We start from the raw sequence: 16,278 nt of genomic DNA, 5'->3' as shown, positions 1-16,278 counted from the left end.
GCCGTGCTCGCAACACCCCCTTTAGTGGTGCCCACCACGTGCCCTGTTAACAGAAAGGGACAAGCAACCCACATTTCACCTGTTTTACTCTGCCATCTCACACAGATTACGGGAAAATGGTGCTGGCTTTGAATTTTAAGAAAGACCATCACTTTAGATGCTCCTGAGAACATTTAAGCGAGTAAAGGTGCTGAAGGTACAGCCAGCCTCCCCAGATACTAAAGTGCCAGCTCTTCCAGCTATGCCTTAGGAGACTTCCAGGAGAAAGCCAAAGGCTCGTGAGCTGTTGCCTGGCTCCAACTATGGGAGGGCAGAATGGAAGGAAAACCAAACAGGTACTTACCACTGCAAGGGACAGGGGGACGCAACTGCCTGCTGACATTCAACGCACATGAATTTGCACGGAAAGTGCCTGCCTCAGCCAAATTGAAAGGTACCACAGCAGATTCCTCTCCAGAGGGCAAATCTACACCGGTTTTGCGGACTCCAGGGCATCATGATGCCAGGACTGCATCCAACGCTGCTCTCACACTAGTATTTGTCTTCCCAATTGCTCTGGGTTCACATCCAAGTCTGTCAAGGCTTTCTGACTGTGAATCACACTGCAAACAAGGGTTATTTGACACACAGATAAATGCCCTTGAAAAGGAAGGTTTTACACCTGAAGCATTATAATTTACTACCTATAGGGTGACGCTGAAGGTGCTTGTTTCCTTCCATCTTGCTGACACCTGGCTTGCTCAGATGCTGAAAGCGAGTTCTGGGCCAGCTGCATGCACTACGCCAGGGAGCAGTGAACACCTGCACCTCCACAGGCTCAGGTGAAGCTCTGGTGTGGGAAATACTCCACTGCTCAGGATAGTTCTCCTTACCTGAACTTGAAAACTTCACAAGCAGCACATGAATGATTTGTCTGCTTTCATAAACTGTACATTTCTCTTTGCATCGCACTGATCTCCTGGAGGGTGAACAATCAGATGCAAACCGATCACCTCTGCCTTATTCATACTGATTATCTCGGCCACTGCAGCGACGTACCATCCTAAGGACCAACCTGTTTTACCACAAATGGGTGTTGATGCCGTGTAGCCCAGAGAGGCTGTTCGCTTTCAGGGCAGAGATGGCACAGAAAGGATGGACGACCCCTCGTTCCTGGTGGCACAGGCTTTGGTGTCACCAAGAGTGCACGCAGGGACCCAGACACACCGCTTGCTCCCGTGCCAGCTCTGTGTGCAAACGGCTTCATTTCATTTCGTGCCTATGATAGTAATTGGTACGCTATGTCCCTGTTTTTACCTTGACCCACAAGCTTTTTCATCTTGCTTTCTCCCCCGGTGCTGCTGAAGGGGAGTGAGAGAGCGGCTGGGTGGGCAGCTGGCAGCCAGCCTACGTCAACCCACCACGCTGTTCAGTCTTCCACACAAACCCATTACTTGCTGTTTAAACAGGCTGCTCTGGAGGATGAAAAGTCAGAGGAGATGAGCTTGCCGAGCTCCTGGCTTCCCTTCCCCCAACCTCCAAACCCAAGAGCTTTCTTAAATAACTAGAAAAGGGAAAAGTTACCTTTTCCTTCAGATCAATTCCACAACCGCCAATTTTTATCAAGAACTAACTAAAACACTCTGAATATATAGAGCACACAGAAATAAGTGGATTTGGAGAAACGTCTTTGAGTGACAGGTGAGAATCAAGGCAATCCTACCACAGCTAATAAAAGAATTTATTGTAAACATACGTATCTTACACAATTATACAGTATAATACAGATAACATGAAGGATTTAAACACTCAGCATTACAAATAGGGGCAATATTTGCAAAGAGATCTTTAATTTGTATCAAGACTCTTTAGAAAGCCAGAGAAATATACCGTAACATTTCAACACACCATATCATCTGTAGCGCTCCACACACCTCTGAACAGGTGCGTGAAATTCCACAACCTCTAACTCATCTCCAAGCAATTCCCACAGGAACTTCTCGCCAACAATTTTTTTCTCCCACCACTTTTCAAAATTCCAACACCTCGTTGCAAATGTTTCCTACATCTGAAGGACTAAACAAATGTGTTATTTTCTATCTGCTTTTAACAGTTAATTTTTCTTCAGCAAACTTTATATATTATTAATATAGCATCTCCTAGGAGAATAACCTGTGGTTGCTCAGAAATGCAGCAACAGATCTCCACTGCAAGAACCGCATTAAGGACAGGGGGCATTTACCTGCCTGCTTCAGGGCCAGGTTCAGGACTCATTCTGAAACTGCATTCCTCATAGAAAAGCAGGACACGGGCAAGGAAGCCACAATTTGCAAACAGATGCCCAAAGACGAGCTCCTGCATCCTCAAGAGCTGCTCTGGGCGTTATCAAAATCCCAGAAACGAAGCCCACAGGAGACGGGGGCTGGAAATGCATGTGTCATTGCAGAAGATCACAGCACAACTGAGTTTGCCCAAAAGGCTGTTCCCACACAACCTGCAGGCTGTCATAGCCATAGTGACAGATATCTTGAAAATGCCCTTCTCTTTTGTAAAAGCTGTGTACAGGGGTGCCTGAAAGCAGTATGGACGCTGAGTTCACTAGAGCCTACAAAGTGTGGGGCCTGCAGTTCCCCACCTACCTGGATTCCTCCCAGCTCTCAACACTGAGCTCAAACAGCATCACCGCTGCTCGGCTCCTTCTCACACTGACCTCAGCTGAAAACTAACGTCAGGGCTAAGCTGTGCACTTTACTTGTGCAGGCAATCCGGCACTCAGCTCACCCGAACAAGCCAGGATTATCTTTTGAATCCAGAGCATCTGAAACGCCCTTTCTAGGGGGCATTTAAGTCCTTCTCTGCATGCTGCTTGGATTTCATCCATTGGTCCCGTTTCCTAGATTCGAGGGCCAGGTTCTGTCACTCCTACACAAGCGAACTGTAAATCCCTGTTAGCTCTGATGAGCTGAGAGGGGCTTATCTGCAGACCCTGGTTTTATTTAAGGTGGAGAAGACAGGCAGCACCTCACCTGAGGCACACAGTACCTTCTTCAGCTTAAAGAACTGCATTGAACCTATGGTATTCTCCTTGCAAGCCTGAACCCACCCTCTCACAGCCCCCAAAAGCACCAAAAGATAACATTTTGAAGATTTCTGTTCCTACCCCAGGCCAAGAAAGATAGCTGTAGTTTAATGTTTATAAAAGGCTTTGTATTGTCAAAACACGGCACCAACAAGAGCGAGGCCTCAGTACACCCCTGTGAGGTAGGTATCCTGCTCCCCATGCTCAGAGATGGGGAAACTGAGGCACAGAGTGATTAAATCAAAGGCCATGCAGCAGATCAGAGACCCAGCTGAGATCAGCACATTGGAGGTTCTGGCTGTTTGACCCATGCTTCACCCACATGACAGCACTGCCTCACAAAACAAGCACCCTGAAAGCATGACAGTCCAACAGGAGTCCCACCAACTATACAATGGCTTATTCATGCTACTAACAAGCACCCATGGGGCAGGACAAAGGGGTGGTGGATGTGGGGTGGTCAGGATGTTGTCAGCAAAGCCTTCTTCAGTGAGGTGTTGATAGCCAGGCTGCAGAAATGTCTCCGACACCAGTGATGTTCCTGAGACAGGTAAGTGCTGGGGTTAGTAGCAGAACTTCTTCCTGCAGTCAAGACATCAGAGGAGCTCCCCACAAGTGGCAAAACTCTGATTTTTTTTGATCCTATCAGGCCTCCCTGTTGAGGAGAACGTAAGCCAAAGTGATGCTGCTCCCACAGCAATTCACAATCCACGTTGATCACTAGTGACTTGTACAACACAGCTGGTCACCTGCCCTCCAGCCCACTCCAAATCTTCTGTCAGCCTGGGGAGGCACTCGCTGGGCAAGCAAAGGGTTTCAGCCAGTCCAGCCCCACAAACTGTACTTGCTCCTCTCCTTTCCCCTGCAGGACAAGTGGTCAGTCAAATCTTACCAAGTCTGACCACGGTTTGGTACATGTTCAGTCAAGATGAACAGTCTACCCTTTCTGAGGTGACTAAAAAAGGTGGCATACGACACCTCCTCCAGCAAGGCAAGGAATTTGGCTAGGTGACACTAAGCTGAACAAGCTAGCGATAAACCTACCCAGCTGTGTTCTCAGTCACATACATCATGCTCAAGCAGGACTGGCAGAATTCGTTGCAGCCATCAACCTTCTGCTCCCCCACAATCAAACCTAACCAACCAACCCACCCATCTACTCAAATGGTCCACCTTGAAAAGCTGCCTTTGAGTTTTCTCATGTTCAGAGTGCCAAAGCAACTGTTCTGCCCACTGCATGGGGAAACTAACTCGTATACTGACTGCATCAAAAAGCATAATTTCTTTTCTTAAAAAAATGTTCAATCTCATCAATACAGCTGTCTCAGAGGGACCAGGCCTGTGGAGTCTCTCACAGCTAGCAACTCGATGCAAACTGACAATGTTTGTTCAGCCACTGAACATACACTTACCAAGTAAACACTGACATTTAACAACTGGATTTTGGAACAGAGCATCATTTTGTTGCATTAAGGTGCATCTTTAATTGGAGGTAACAATCTAGTAGCCCAATGTTATAAATGTATATAATAGTGTCCTACAGAAACACTGGATTTGTCAACCCAACTGCAGTCATAAATCCACCTTTCCTGTAGCATCTTCTCTGCTCTATTTCATTGTTCCTCGTTTAGTATCTTCATATGTTTGTTTGTGAGGAAGTCAAGAAAGGGAATATTACAGATGGCTTTGTGAATATTCATCACTGTGATCTCTCTTGGAGTCCTGCAGGGAATGCATCAGAGATGCTATTATAATACATAAAAAGACACGTGTCCATAAAGCAGCAAGTCAATAAATTTACTAACAGGGGTGGGGAAAAAAAGAAAAAAGATCAATAAAAAAGCAGAATAAAAGAGCAGGTGTTAGAGCAACATAGGAAAAGCATTAAAATGTCACAGCACAAAAAAGCCATTCTCACATGACTCAGGGAAACATCTGGGGCACTGGGATAGGAAAATCAAGCGCTGAAGTATTAATTCTTGAACTTCTATAGCACAGACTATGCACATCCATTTTTATAGATAACACATATACATATGTTTAATATATATTATATAAATATTTATATATTGCATATAAGTAAATATTTAAACTAGGCATTTTCTCATAGTGTTTTTTTTTTTCAGTTTCAAGCTATCCCAAATCATGCTGCTGAAACAAAAAATCAAAATATGGCCTAATCATTATCATAAAAATCACTCAGTGTCTAAGCAAGAAAAGAGTATATCAGTAAAATAAAGAGGAGATCATTTAGGTTGTTTAAGTTCTGGCGGGTCATGGGTAAGTTGTCTACATGGTAACCTGAAACAGAGGAGTGCCTGTGTAGATACAGGCCATCTGCCTTTGAGCGTGGCAACAGCAGAGAATGCTGCCTCAGTTTTTGATGTTGCCTATGATACCACTCCTTTGCCACTATGGAGCTAAGAGATGACAAACACCCTCCTCAGGCTTGGACCTTCCCAGATCATAAATTCCCTCACTCACATGGTCTGAGCTAATCTGACTAAATCCCTGTAGCAGTTCAGCCCATAGGTCTGGCGTAAGTGGTCCAAGAGGAAACAAGGTGCCGTACCTGTTGTGAGGAGCTGTCTGGTATGCCACAGCCAGTGCTTGCCGTAGGATGTCACTCATAAGCTGTTCAGTGGCCTGTGACAAAAGACAGCATTAGAAGACAGCATGATAGAAGAGGAAAGGAACATGCTATTTGCTTGAGTACCAGTGTAAGAGCAGCTGAAATTCTGGCTCACTTCAATCCGGTATTCAATCAGCAGAGGGAGAGGGCATTTCAAGGTGCCCAAGTGAGTTTTATTAGTACAGTATTAAGAACTGAGTATATTTAACAGAACAAACGAGACTCACAGATGCACAGAGCTCAGACCGCAACCGCCCAGTCTGGTTTCCCTCTGGACCTGCAGAGCAGGGTGGACCCAATGCTCCCGAGCCTGTGCTTCAAAGAGCATTTTAGGGCCTTGCCTCTCACACACCAGAGCTTGTTTTGTACGTGGCAGATTCCAAATATTCTCCTGGGAGCTGGTAGATGCTTGTTGGCCACTTCCTGTGGTCACCACGCTTATGTCAAGACACTTTTCACAAAAACCTCCCAGCCTGGTCAGCAAGCAGATGGCAGCCATATGCCCTACACACTTGGCTTAATCAAGGTTCAATCAAAAGGTAATTAAGGCTCTTGGCTTCCTGGGCCTGTATCAATACTAGAGCAGAGGTTTCTGGGACGCTCAGTCAGGAAAGCTGGCATAACTCTACAATTACAATGGAGCAATCTGATGGTTACAATCTGTGTCCACAAATGGATGTATCTGTATCTGAGTTCAACTATGATAAGTAACAGAGAGCACAGAAACGCGCACGCAAGTGCGTGTGTAGCCTGGAATTAATTAGCTTTTGTAAAACTGATCCTCTGATAAGCAGCAGTCTGTGTAAACAACCCCCAAAATTGCCTTTGGCTTGAAATACAGCAGAGCACTGCTAAAAATAATCTTTGTTAGCCTTCAGTCCAAACCCAAAACCTCCACACTGTTCAAAGCTTTGGTAAGAAACTGCCTCTGTTTTTCCAAAGTGATTATGATAGAGAACTGGTTTCTCGTATAAGGCAGAATTGCTACTGTCTGCAGGAATTCAGCAGGCTTCCAGCAGAGACAACCCAGGCAAAAAGAAACCGAACAGTGTTTAGGAAAAAATCAGCTAACCTTGTATAAAACAATCAAGTCTTAGAGAACTCTGGCAGATCCTGCCCCAATTCTGAAGGGTAGGACAAAGTAAGAGGTACTTTCAAAGTTACAGAGTGAGTCAGTATCTTACTGGCAGTGAAAATCTGCAAATCACTATTCTGTGTCCAAGCCAACAAATCAGTTAAAAAGACGGAAACACGCACAGAAGCATATGACTCTTTTTGGCCAGCTATCTATCTTTCTATACATGCACAAAGGTGGAGGTGGACATCAGACGCTGTACCTCCTGATTTGAAAAATGCATATTAATAAGGATATCTCATCTTTTTTCTACATTACTGAGTCAATACAGCTACAGAAAAGTTCTTATTGTGAAGTAATTTCTTACCTTTAAAATCATATCTTCTATTACTGACGCATAAACATTCTTTTGTACCTCAGCAGGCTGAAAAGAAATCCCTATCTATAAAACACGAGAGAGAAAAAAAATCAGTACATCAAATAACACAAGCCATGTTGTACTACAGATTAGATGAGAATGACATTAACAGGAAAAAAATCTATTACACAGGCTAGTGAAAAAACAAGCAAGCAGACACTGCAGAACTTTCAAGCAGTATAATCTTAGGCTTCATTTTAAAAAAGCTCTGGAGAAAATGAAGCTCGACCACTAGAACAGCCTGCATAAACGCCTCTAAAACACAAGACAAAACAAAAGCAGGTTTTGATTTTTGTTTCACGAAGTCCACACAGAAACCAGGCTGCATTGGGTATCTTTTGATTGAGAATGGAACCTCCATTTTAAAACTGTACATACATTCAATCCATCTGTGCATAATCTTCCCTGCACCTAACTATGGCAACTGAAACCCCTTTAAACAGTACCCCCGGCACAAAAGTTCCACATCACAAGAGTGCTTCATCCCCCACTCTCACTCTCATCATGGCCGTGAGCTGTCACCTATGTAGCAAGGGACCAGATACACTGAAGAACCAAAGCTTTGTCCCTTGATGTCAGCACTAGAGGTGGAGATGGAGATCCTTTCTTTCTCCTACTGGTGCTGCATGCTAACCCCTCCCGCTGCTCCTGTCCCTGCTGGTACAATGGCGAGCACTCCTTCCTGCAAGCCAAGTGAGTCTCCTCTCTTTCCTTGGGGCTGCTGTGACAGAAGACCCCTCCTCTCTTTTTCTTTTACCCTAATTTGAATAGAGGGAGGAAATCCAAGCAGTAGAGAAGTTTGCTGTGGTCTAACCTTTACCACAACCCCTTGCCAGGAGCTGCTATTAAACAGCACGGGTCCAAGCAACGAGCTTGAATCTTTCACGTGATGGGACAGGAAGAATTCAGTGCTAGTGCTCCTCTTCCCTCATTTCCCCTTGCTTCTAGCCTTCCAGGACAAATCTTCTGGTACTAAGCCCTGCAACACAGCTACTCCGAAATGACCTCCTGTCTGACATGCTTCACTTACTTCTGCCAGCACTGGCACGCTGAGTGTCATGAGTCAGAAGGTCCAATTTTTACACAGCATTTATAAAAACTTTCACAAAGCATCCAGAGGCCCATATAGATGAGAGAACGCAACTAAATAAATGTAAGACCACAACTAGCTTAACAACAGTTTTTATTAGCTTTATGATTCACTTATTACCTTCTCTGCAGCGTCCCTCACAAACTCTGATGCAGGCAGGGAAGCCAAGTAGAACTTCATCTCCTCTTGTTTCTCCTCCTGTTCTTTCTTAATGTTTATTTTTAATGGCTCGCTAAAGTTGAGAATATCTACTTCCTCTTCGTGTTCTGGTTCTTGTTTCAGCAACTGCTGTAGTTCCTCTAGTTTTCGGCACAGCTCCTCACCACTGCTGTAAGATGAAGGGCATTCTGAAAAAGAAGCAATCAATTAAATACATGATAGGTTATGGAAAGCTGTTTATAAACAGATGCACACTCAAAATATGGTAAGAAATTAAGTAATTGGAAGTTATTTTTGTAGTTCCTACCAAAGATAAGGATGAACAGAAATGCAAACAGTCATTGAGAGCCTTCTATTTACATCTTCATGACACTCATGGTCCTCTCCTTCATCTGCTCCTACACCAACCAAGAAGGCTGCGTTCCACACAAAACCAGGCTAATGGGAGTCTCCTAAACACTCTCACAGAAGCTTTTTGACAACTGGCAATGCAGTCTGATGCTCTTCAACTTGCTTGGAGAAATGGAGTTTCTACTATGTAGGCGCCACATAGCACTAAGTCATTTTTCACATTGCGACAAGTATTATCATGCTTTTAGAAAAATCAGAAGACAGATTTGCAGTGGAGTTACAAAAGGGTAACCTGTTCTCTGTATGCTCGACATGAGCCAGTAAAACCTTTAGTGGAAAGCTATGCAATAAACAGATTATTTTCTTCAAAGACAGACACAAATCTAGTTATTTATATACAAATATTAAAAGGTGGATGTAGGCTTCCTTTCCACCTTCAACAACTGCAGCGTAGAGCCAGACTTAGCAAATAATAATCAAATCCACACACTTCTGTGAAATACTTTTAATCCCTGCATGATCAGAACAGAACGTTCAGCTTTGGGAAAGGGATTACCTGAAGGTGAAACAAGGGAGCTTAACTATGAAGAATGGATGAAATTAAAGATGTATGTTTAATACATACTAAAATGGAGTGTGGAGATCCCAGAGCTATGCCCAGTACGGTAATGTAGCAGCTGTAATAACACAACGTGAAGCTTCACACGGGCCAATTCACTTCACTTTTGGAGGTAAACTAAGCACCACTGAGGTCCATGCTGACGCTGACAGTTTTGGGTTGTTTTGCACCTGAACTCATTCACACTGTTTGCACGGTAAGTCTTTTAACAGAGGCTAAGCCTACCCAAGGGCAGAACTGTCACTACTCCCTATGCTTAGCTTCTGTGCCCACCTATAAATTGTTACACTGTGGGGCAAGAATCATCTCTCGTCAGATTTCTCTACACTGGGCCTCCAAAGGCCCCAGAGCACAATAAAACCCAAGAGAGCCTCAAAGGACATCAGAATTGTGAGGGACAAGGGGGAACCTCAACATGTAGGCTTGCCCTTAAGATCTCCAACTTCTGTTATTCCAGAGTGAATCAAGTTAAAAAAAAAAAAGGAAGTAAGAATCCCCTTCCCCAGAAGCAGCAGCACGTGTGTGCATACACACACAGAGTCTTGAGCCATTTAATAAACAGCATCTATGGCAAAAAGGAGCTTTCTGTCCCTCCATACTCACCTGGCTCACTGTCTATCTGTGTCAGCACGTCTTCAATTGAGTCCTCATCGTTCCGCAAGGTCTCTGGGTCAGGTGGAGTGTAGCCATGGCACCGACACCAGTGCACCACATGCTTTGTTTTCAGGGGTGTAATGTTGTGAAACCTGGGGTGCTTCTCGATGATTTCTTGTAGGATCTTTCTCACTGTCATTGCTCGTTGCCACTGTGACAGACCAAAGGGAAAGCTCATCACATTGGCTAAAATGTTTAAGGTTAGACTATGGCCCAGAACCATAATCCAGGTTGCAAGGAAAACGAAAGGAATGCAATTTTCTCAGAAGTCAGAATGACAAGGAAAAACAAATGTGGAAGATGGGCATAATCCTGATATCAGGCAGCTGTAGGCAGAACATTTAAACTCTGCTTTCTCACTCAACCTCAAGAAACCTCAAGAAAAAGGGACACACATTTACAGGGGCCCAGACACATTTGTCTTGACTTGAACTGTCTCATTTCCCAAGTAACACCTAAGATGGCATAGGGCGAGAAATCCACTAGAGCAATATATGCTGCTCTAAATTTTGGTTAAACTCTTTAATCATTTAAGTTGGCAACAGCAGAAGGTTTAATCAGTTTTAACATCTTCCCCATAAAACTCCATTGCAGGATGACAAAACTATGAAGAAATAGAGGGAAACATAATAATCGCAATACAAAAAGGTCCAGATTAACCAAAGTATTTCTTTTTGGTGAACTGACAACCTATTTGAGCACTAGCATTGCTTATGTCAGATCCCTCAGATCTCTTCCTACAGAAAGCAGACACAATCCCATGAAAAGATGGGCCAAGTACGTTGGGTAAAATTCCCATGACCACAATATGCCACAGAGGGGGATAAAGTGCTAACTGGACAGTCTGCAAAAATTCTAATTTTGAAAATGCTTCAAAACCATCTTATGTTGAACCAAACGAAAAATGACCTTTAGAGTCCCTTCTGCTTGAGAACGTCTCTGAACAATAAACTGGATCACTACCTGGACACAAATCAGTGCGTCTTGCAGTAAGGAATGCTTCCATTTAAGACTTCAGAAAACAAACCAGCCAACAACAAGAAAGGTTCCATAATTCAGAAATCCTTCTTGTGTCCCTAAGGACTGCTTAAGCAACACAGGAGGACAGGGTTACCTCGGCTGCCCTCCTCTTCCCAATATTCCAGCTGTAATACTGTTCCACTGAACCAGCACAAAAAGAGCTTGCATCTTCACCTAGAAAACACAAAGCCAAAATCAGTATTAAATAGGTGAAGTTTTTTATGTTTTTTTATGTTATTTAGTGTAGAAGAAGAGGGAAATGTGTTTTATGCTCACAGGATCAAGTTGTGTAACTCTCACAAATGTTGTGCTCACTCTGAGTAGAGCATAGATAGGTGCAAGCAGACATTTTGGGTTTTGAATGCAAAATCAGCATTCTTCTTGGTCAGGATATACAGACATCTGTGGCTATCAGCTGTTTTAAGCCTCTTCTTCCCCCAGAACTGTAAGGATGTTGACCTGTAAGTCTGTCTTACTGGTCAAAGTCTCTTCCTTTGGAAAACATTTTTTTTTGCCAACAAATTGCAATATAAAAATGACATAGTGAAAATGTTTCCTGGCAGCAATATAAAAATGAAATAATGAAAAGGCTTCCTGGCAAAAACATGAGGAGAGGATATGAATCCTAAGCAATGGATTAATGAGCGCTACTGTAGGCCAGAGAACTGTATGTAACGAAAGCTTTGCTGCGCCGCCCACTCCTGCTCTGCTCACTGTGCTTATCTTGAGAGGGTCTGCCCTACCCAGACTCCAGGACCACTTGTTCAAAGTGCATTAGTTACCAGAAAAAGCTGATAAATTTTCAGCTATGTACATGAGTAAGAGGTACACAATTATAAAGTACTAAAAAAGATTAAAACATTTCTCTGCTAACTACCAGTAAAGAAAAAGTAAAACCCCCAACAACAAACACATTCCAATGCTGAGCTACTTTATCATATTTGCAAGCATTTCTGAAATGCTGGCATTAAAAAGAAAAAAAAAAAAAAAGGAAAAAAGCAGCACATCTATTAAGGACAAGCTTACTTGCACCCATTATATGAGGAAATAAAATCTATTTCTAGCCAAAAAACAGGTGAAAGTTAATAACTGCTGACAACATACTTGGCTTTATTGGAAGAACCTGATTCTAAGCATCTTTAGAATAATCCCTGGAGTAAGGTCTCTAGGAGAATGGCTTCATTTCATTCTGCCATTTAATAATTTTTGCAGCTACAGAGTGTGCAAGGCATTCTGTTGATACATTGAAAGTAGAAAGCAAAGCCTTTTCATTTACTGCTTACTTTTTTCAGCAATTAATGGAACCTTCTTCACTATTGCTGTTAAAAGCTGCTGGACGTTCTCCAAATATTCTATGCTGCAAGGGATAAAAAGAATCACAATGAAGAATACTGTTGGAAGCAATGAATCAGATGCAAAAGGTTTCAAAATCACTGCATGGTCCAAAGTCCCTAGCCCCAAGGCATTATAGCAATATTAATATGAGGATAAACTGTTATGCCCCAGTCTGGAGAAGGTATTTCAAACAGCCCTTTCTCTCACTGAAATACCCACATCTGAAGCTGCATTTGTCATGGTGAAGAAACTGAAGACAGGCTTTTTTGGGCTGGCTTGGAAGAAATCCCTGCATCATCTTGCAAGCTGCAACACTACTTTGAGGGATAAGACGCACCTATTAGTACAGGCTGTGCCAGTAGAAACATGGGATACTGCATGGGAAGCTCTGTACTTAAGGGAGTTTAAGGAAATTTTACTTAACCAGCCATACTGTATTTAACTGTCAAGAACTGTATTTTCCATTTGTTATTTTATAACTAGGATAATTTCCAGGGTGTACTGACTCAAGATTTATTCCTGTATCCTACACACACTCTCCATCAGGGTAATGTCTGTAGGGATATGTCAGGATAACAAAACTTTTCAAAACATGGAGACAGGAAAGTCAGCCACTGGAGGAATCAAGAGCAGAAGAAACCCCCTATACATTACAAGAAACACGCAGAGAAAATCCTGCAAACTGAGCTCTGGGGAAAAAACACTAACAAGTACTTGCAAGAGCATCACAAATAAGGCACTGGATTTCACAGCATCCAGTGAACAAACACTCCAGCGATCTTTATTATTTAATTCCAATTCTGAACAAAGGCAGCCGTGATGCTAACTAATTACAGAAGCATATGAACTTTACAAGACTAGAGAGGCAAGAAGAGAGACAGTTCTACTTATTTCAGATGCCCCTTGTTTGACCTGCATTTCACTGGGCAGTTTGACTTCAGTAAGGACACACAATGGCAACGGGAATTATACAAGCATCAGATGATAAAGAGGTTTTAGCAGCTTGAGATTTTAGCAAACCACAAAACCACTGAAAATCTTCAAATAATTTTTTCTTGCCCTTTCATGACCCCTGCATACAAATCCATTTACAAAGAAAATATTGTGACACTGTCTGGAACAAACGCCAGCCAGTGGAATTAGTACTGATACAGCAGCGTGTGGGACAGAAGATTTTATAATGTATTTCTGGGTCAAACTTAACACTACTGCAGGTATCCTTAGAACCTCCTCTTTTCCCCCTGGTATTTCAAAGACCAAAAGTAATTATAGAGAAATGAGCAATTACTTGATAACGTAATTCCCAAGTTCAGAGTTCTCTTCTGTTTTTACGGCTGCTTGACTTTCTTGGGTACCCACAGAACTGCAGTTTTGTCCTGTTGAATCAGGCTCCATCTTAACTTCAAAGAAACAGAACACATTTTAAGAGACAAAAAGTACCAGTAAGCTTGATAAATAATGTCTTGTGAGATGCTGGTAAGACTAAGGGTCTTACATAGCATCACTTAATTTGTTGTTCGCATTCTGATTAAGCATGAACAAATGTGGCCTTCAATTCTGCTGGAAGAAAGCCACCAGAACACGACACACACCCCTCCCCGCCCCACCCCAATCTCAATACGCTCACATCCTTTTTAGAAAATTTGCATGTGCATAAATCATTTGCTGATGTTTTGCATATGACTGCCTGATCCAAACTGAACTGTAAATGTATGTTGGCCTTTCTGTAAACAAAGAGCTGTACAGAAAATTACCAACAGTTTTAGCAAGAAGTGACATTTCAAAGTGAGAACCTTTGCGAAGACATCACTGATTTTGACATCAATGAACTTTCTCACATCTAGGACAGAACTCTGGTGAGACAGGAGCAGGAGAGAGAGATGTTCCCAATCCGAATGGCTAGGCAGTCTGGGCATTCATGTGGGTTGGGAGAGATGCCTGACAGTTCTGCAAGAACTGGACTTTGGGTATCTCCGCTCTGGCCCATTATTCTGGCAAGTACTGTGGGCGCGTCTCTCCCAGTAAACATGCTGTTTATGTCTAGTGCTGCTGGAAAGCATTCCCCAGTGCATTTCACCACAGTCACTATTCTAAGGACAGTAGTAACTGTGATTAAATACATGCTGCTTTATGCATTTCTGCAAAAATGGATTGAAACAATGAATGTTTAAGCTACTTGTGGTAGCTGTCTATAGAATCCTCATTTCTCTCTCTACCTGCCTCTCCTTTGGGATTTGTTGAGGGGCGAGTCACTGTTAATTTCCTAGTCCCCCGATGCCATTTTTACTTGATTTAAACCCTATTAACAACGGAAATAAAGGAGCCCACAGTCACAGAGTCTACTTTCCTAGTCAGGCCACTTGCACAAAACAGCACCAGCTTATTTCTACTACTTATCTTACGGAGAATTCCGTGTTACCTTTAGTAATGGATGCTGTAGAGGGACTAGGGACAACGGTACTTGCTGTTGTGACAGCTGTAACAGCTGAAACTTTGCTGGTAGAAAGTGACTGTATCACTGGAGAGGAACAGCAAAAAGAAAAACAAACAACAAAACAACAAAGAAAAGAAAAAGAAAAACAAAATATCAAACTTCACACACTTCAACAAATAACCATGTTCAGAAGCAACACAGTGTTTGCAGCACAACGTTTAGGGATGAAATTCCTTGCTACATTTTCTTCTCTCTCTAACTTTGGACCATGTATGCCAACAGCGACCAAGAGCTACCCTGCGTCGAAGGGGATTTTCAAACACCATCTGTCATCCTCCTCTGCCCTTTACCTTTGTTCATAGGCATGAGTATTGTCTGAACACCTCCAGAAGCTGTGTTTACACCGAGCTGTTTAAGCTGGCTGGGAACTGTCAGAACAGCCTGCTGTGGACTAGACTGATTTGAGTGGATTTTTAGCAACCCTGCAAGAAGAACGGAAGACAAAATGTTAAATAAAACACACCATTTTGTTTATCTCCAGCTACTTCTCTCCCTTTCTGCCTGAACTAGGATGGCATGTAAGCTAGCACAGCCACCCTCTTAAGAAGCCACAGTTCAGTGAACTGTCAGACAAGTTTTTTCTGACACAAATGATTGCTAAAATACTGGGGTGCTGCACCACAGTATGTGCAGTATAACATGCTGCACAGCGCTCTGATATTTGTGAGGCAGATTTCCTAATGAACGTAAGTAATCTTAAGCAAAAGCTGATGTAGCACAAACCTTGGAACTGAAGCAGGCTCAGCACAGAGTAAAACTCTTGTCAGAACAAGCCCTTGTGCTCGAGGGTCTGGTAAGCCAGTGACAGACAGCTCTGCTGTACTTACACAGCCCCTCTCGCTGAGGCACCCAAGTGCCACACACACCTCTGCAGCTCAGCGTAGCAGAATCCACTGCAGTCCGCAGAGCACCATCAACCACGTTTTAACCAAGCGACAAGCCCAAGGCTGCGCAGCAAGTCTGATGAAGGACATACCTGAACTGAGTGTCCCGTGTCTTTCTGTAACATGCACTGAATACATCCATAAGGATGGCTAATCAAGCTATGAAGCATATTATAAAGTGGGGACTGAATTAAATCACTGATTATAGTCAAGGCTAAAAGAACAAGCAGGACATTCAGATATTAATAGCATTACCAATGGCAGCACCCAGTGACTTTGGTGGAATCCAAGCTATGCCACAGTGCCATGGGTGAGTAGCACTCATCAGCTCTCTCCTCCACAGTGATGACATCTCAAGACACCACAGCCAGCACTCTAATGCTGTGATTTGGGCCTATGCCCATCCTTTCTACTGGTAAACCAGCTATTTTCAATATAATTGTATTCAATCTATAGCTAACTTTTATTCAGATTGTGGAAATTTAATAG

General features: G+C 43.1%; 1 protein-coding gene across 9 annotated transcripts in view; it reads right to left on the bottom strand.

Annotated features, from left to right (window-relative positions):
* Window positions 1-1,699: 1,699 nt before the first annotated feature.
* Window positions 1,700-16,278, bottom strand: part of YEATS2 (YEATS domain containing 2) — a 51,950-nt gene continuing 37,371 nt past the window's right edge. For 3 of the 9 annotated variants that reach the window (XM_074590874.1, XM_074590877.1, XM_074590878.1), the window contains 10 exons: window positions 15,196-15,327; window positions 14,831-14,929; window positions 13,700-13,811; window positions 12,360-12,433; window positions 11,171-11,250; window positions 10,006-10,207; window positions 8,394-8,620; window positions 7,133-7,207; window positions 5,631-5,704; window positions 1,700-4,780 (listed from right to left, as the gene is read on the bottom strand). In XM_074590874.1, the coding sequence (XP_074446975.1) occupies window positions 4,672-4,780; window positions 5,631-5,704; window positions 7,133-7,207; window positions 8,394-8,620; window positions 10,006-10,207; window positions 11,171-11,250; window positions 12,360-12,433; window positions 13,700-13,811; window positions 14,831-14,929; window positions 15,196-15,327 (1,184 nt within the window). In that variant the 3' untranslated portion in view covers window positions 1,700-4,671. Of the gene's footprint in view, window positions 4,781-5,630; window positions 5,705-7,132; window positions 7,208-8,393; window positions 8,621-10,005; window positions 10,208-11,019; window positions 11,251-12,359; window positions 12,434-13,699; window positions 13,812-14,830; window positions 14,930-15,195; window positions 15,328-16,278 lie in introns of those variants that run through there. The other 6 variants (XR_012587510.1, XM_074590875.1, XR_012587511.1 and 3 more) reach the window with 6 other exon arrangements.

The sequence above is a fragment of the Larus michahellis genome, chromosome 6, assembly GCF_964199755.1.
Source record: "Larus michahellis chromosome 6, bLarMic1.1, whole genome shotgun sequence".
NCBI classification, from domain to species: domain Eukaryota; kingdom Metazoa; phylum Chordata; class Aves; order Charadriiformes; family Laridae; genus Larus; species Larus michahellis.
Note: the sequence above shows the minus strand (reverse complement) of the source record. Positions and strands in the feature narration are given on the sequence as shown.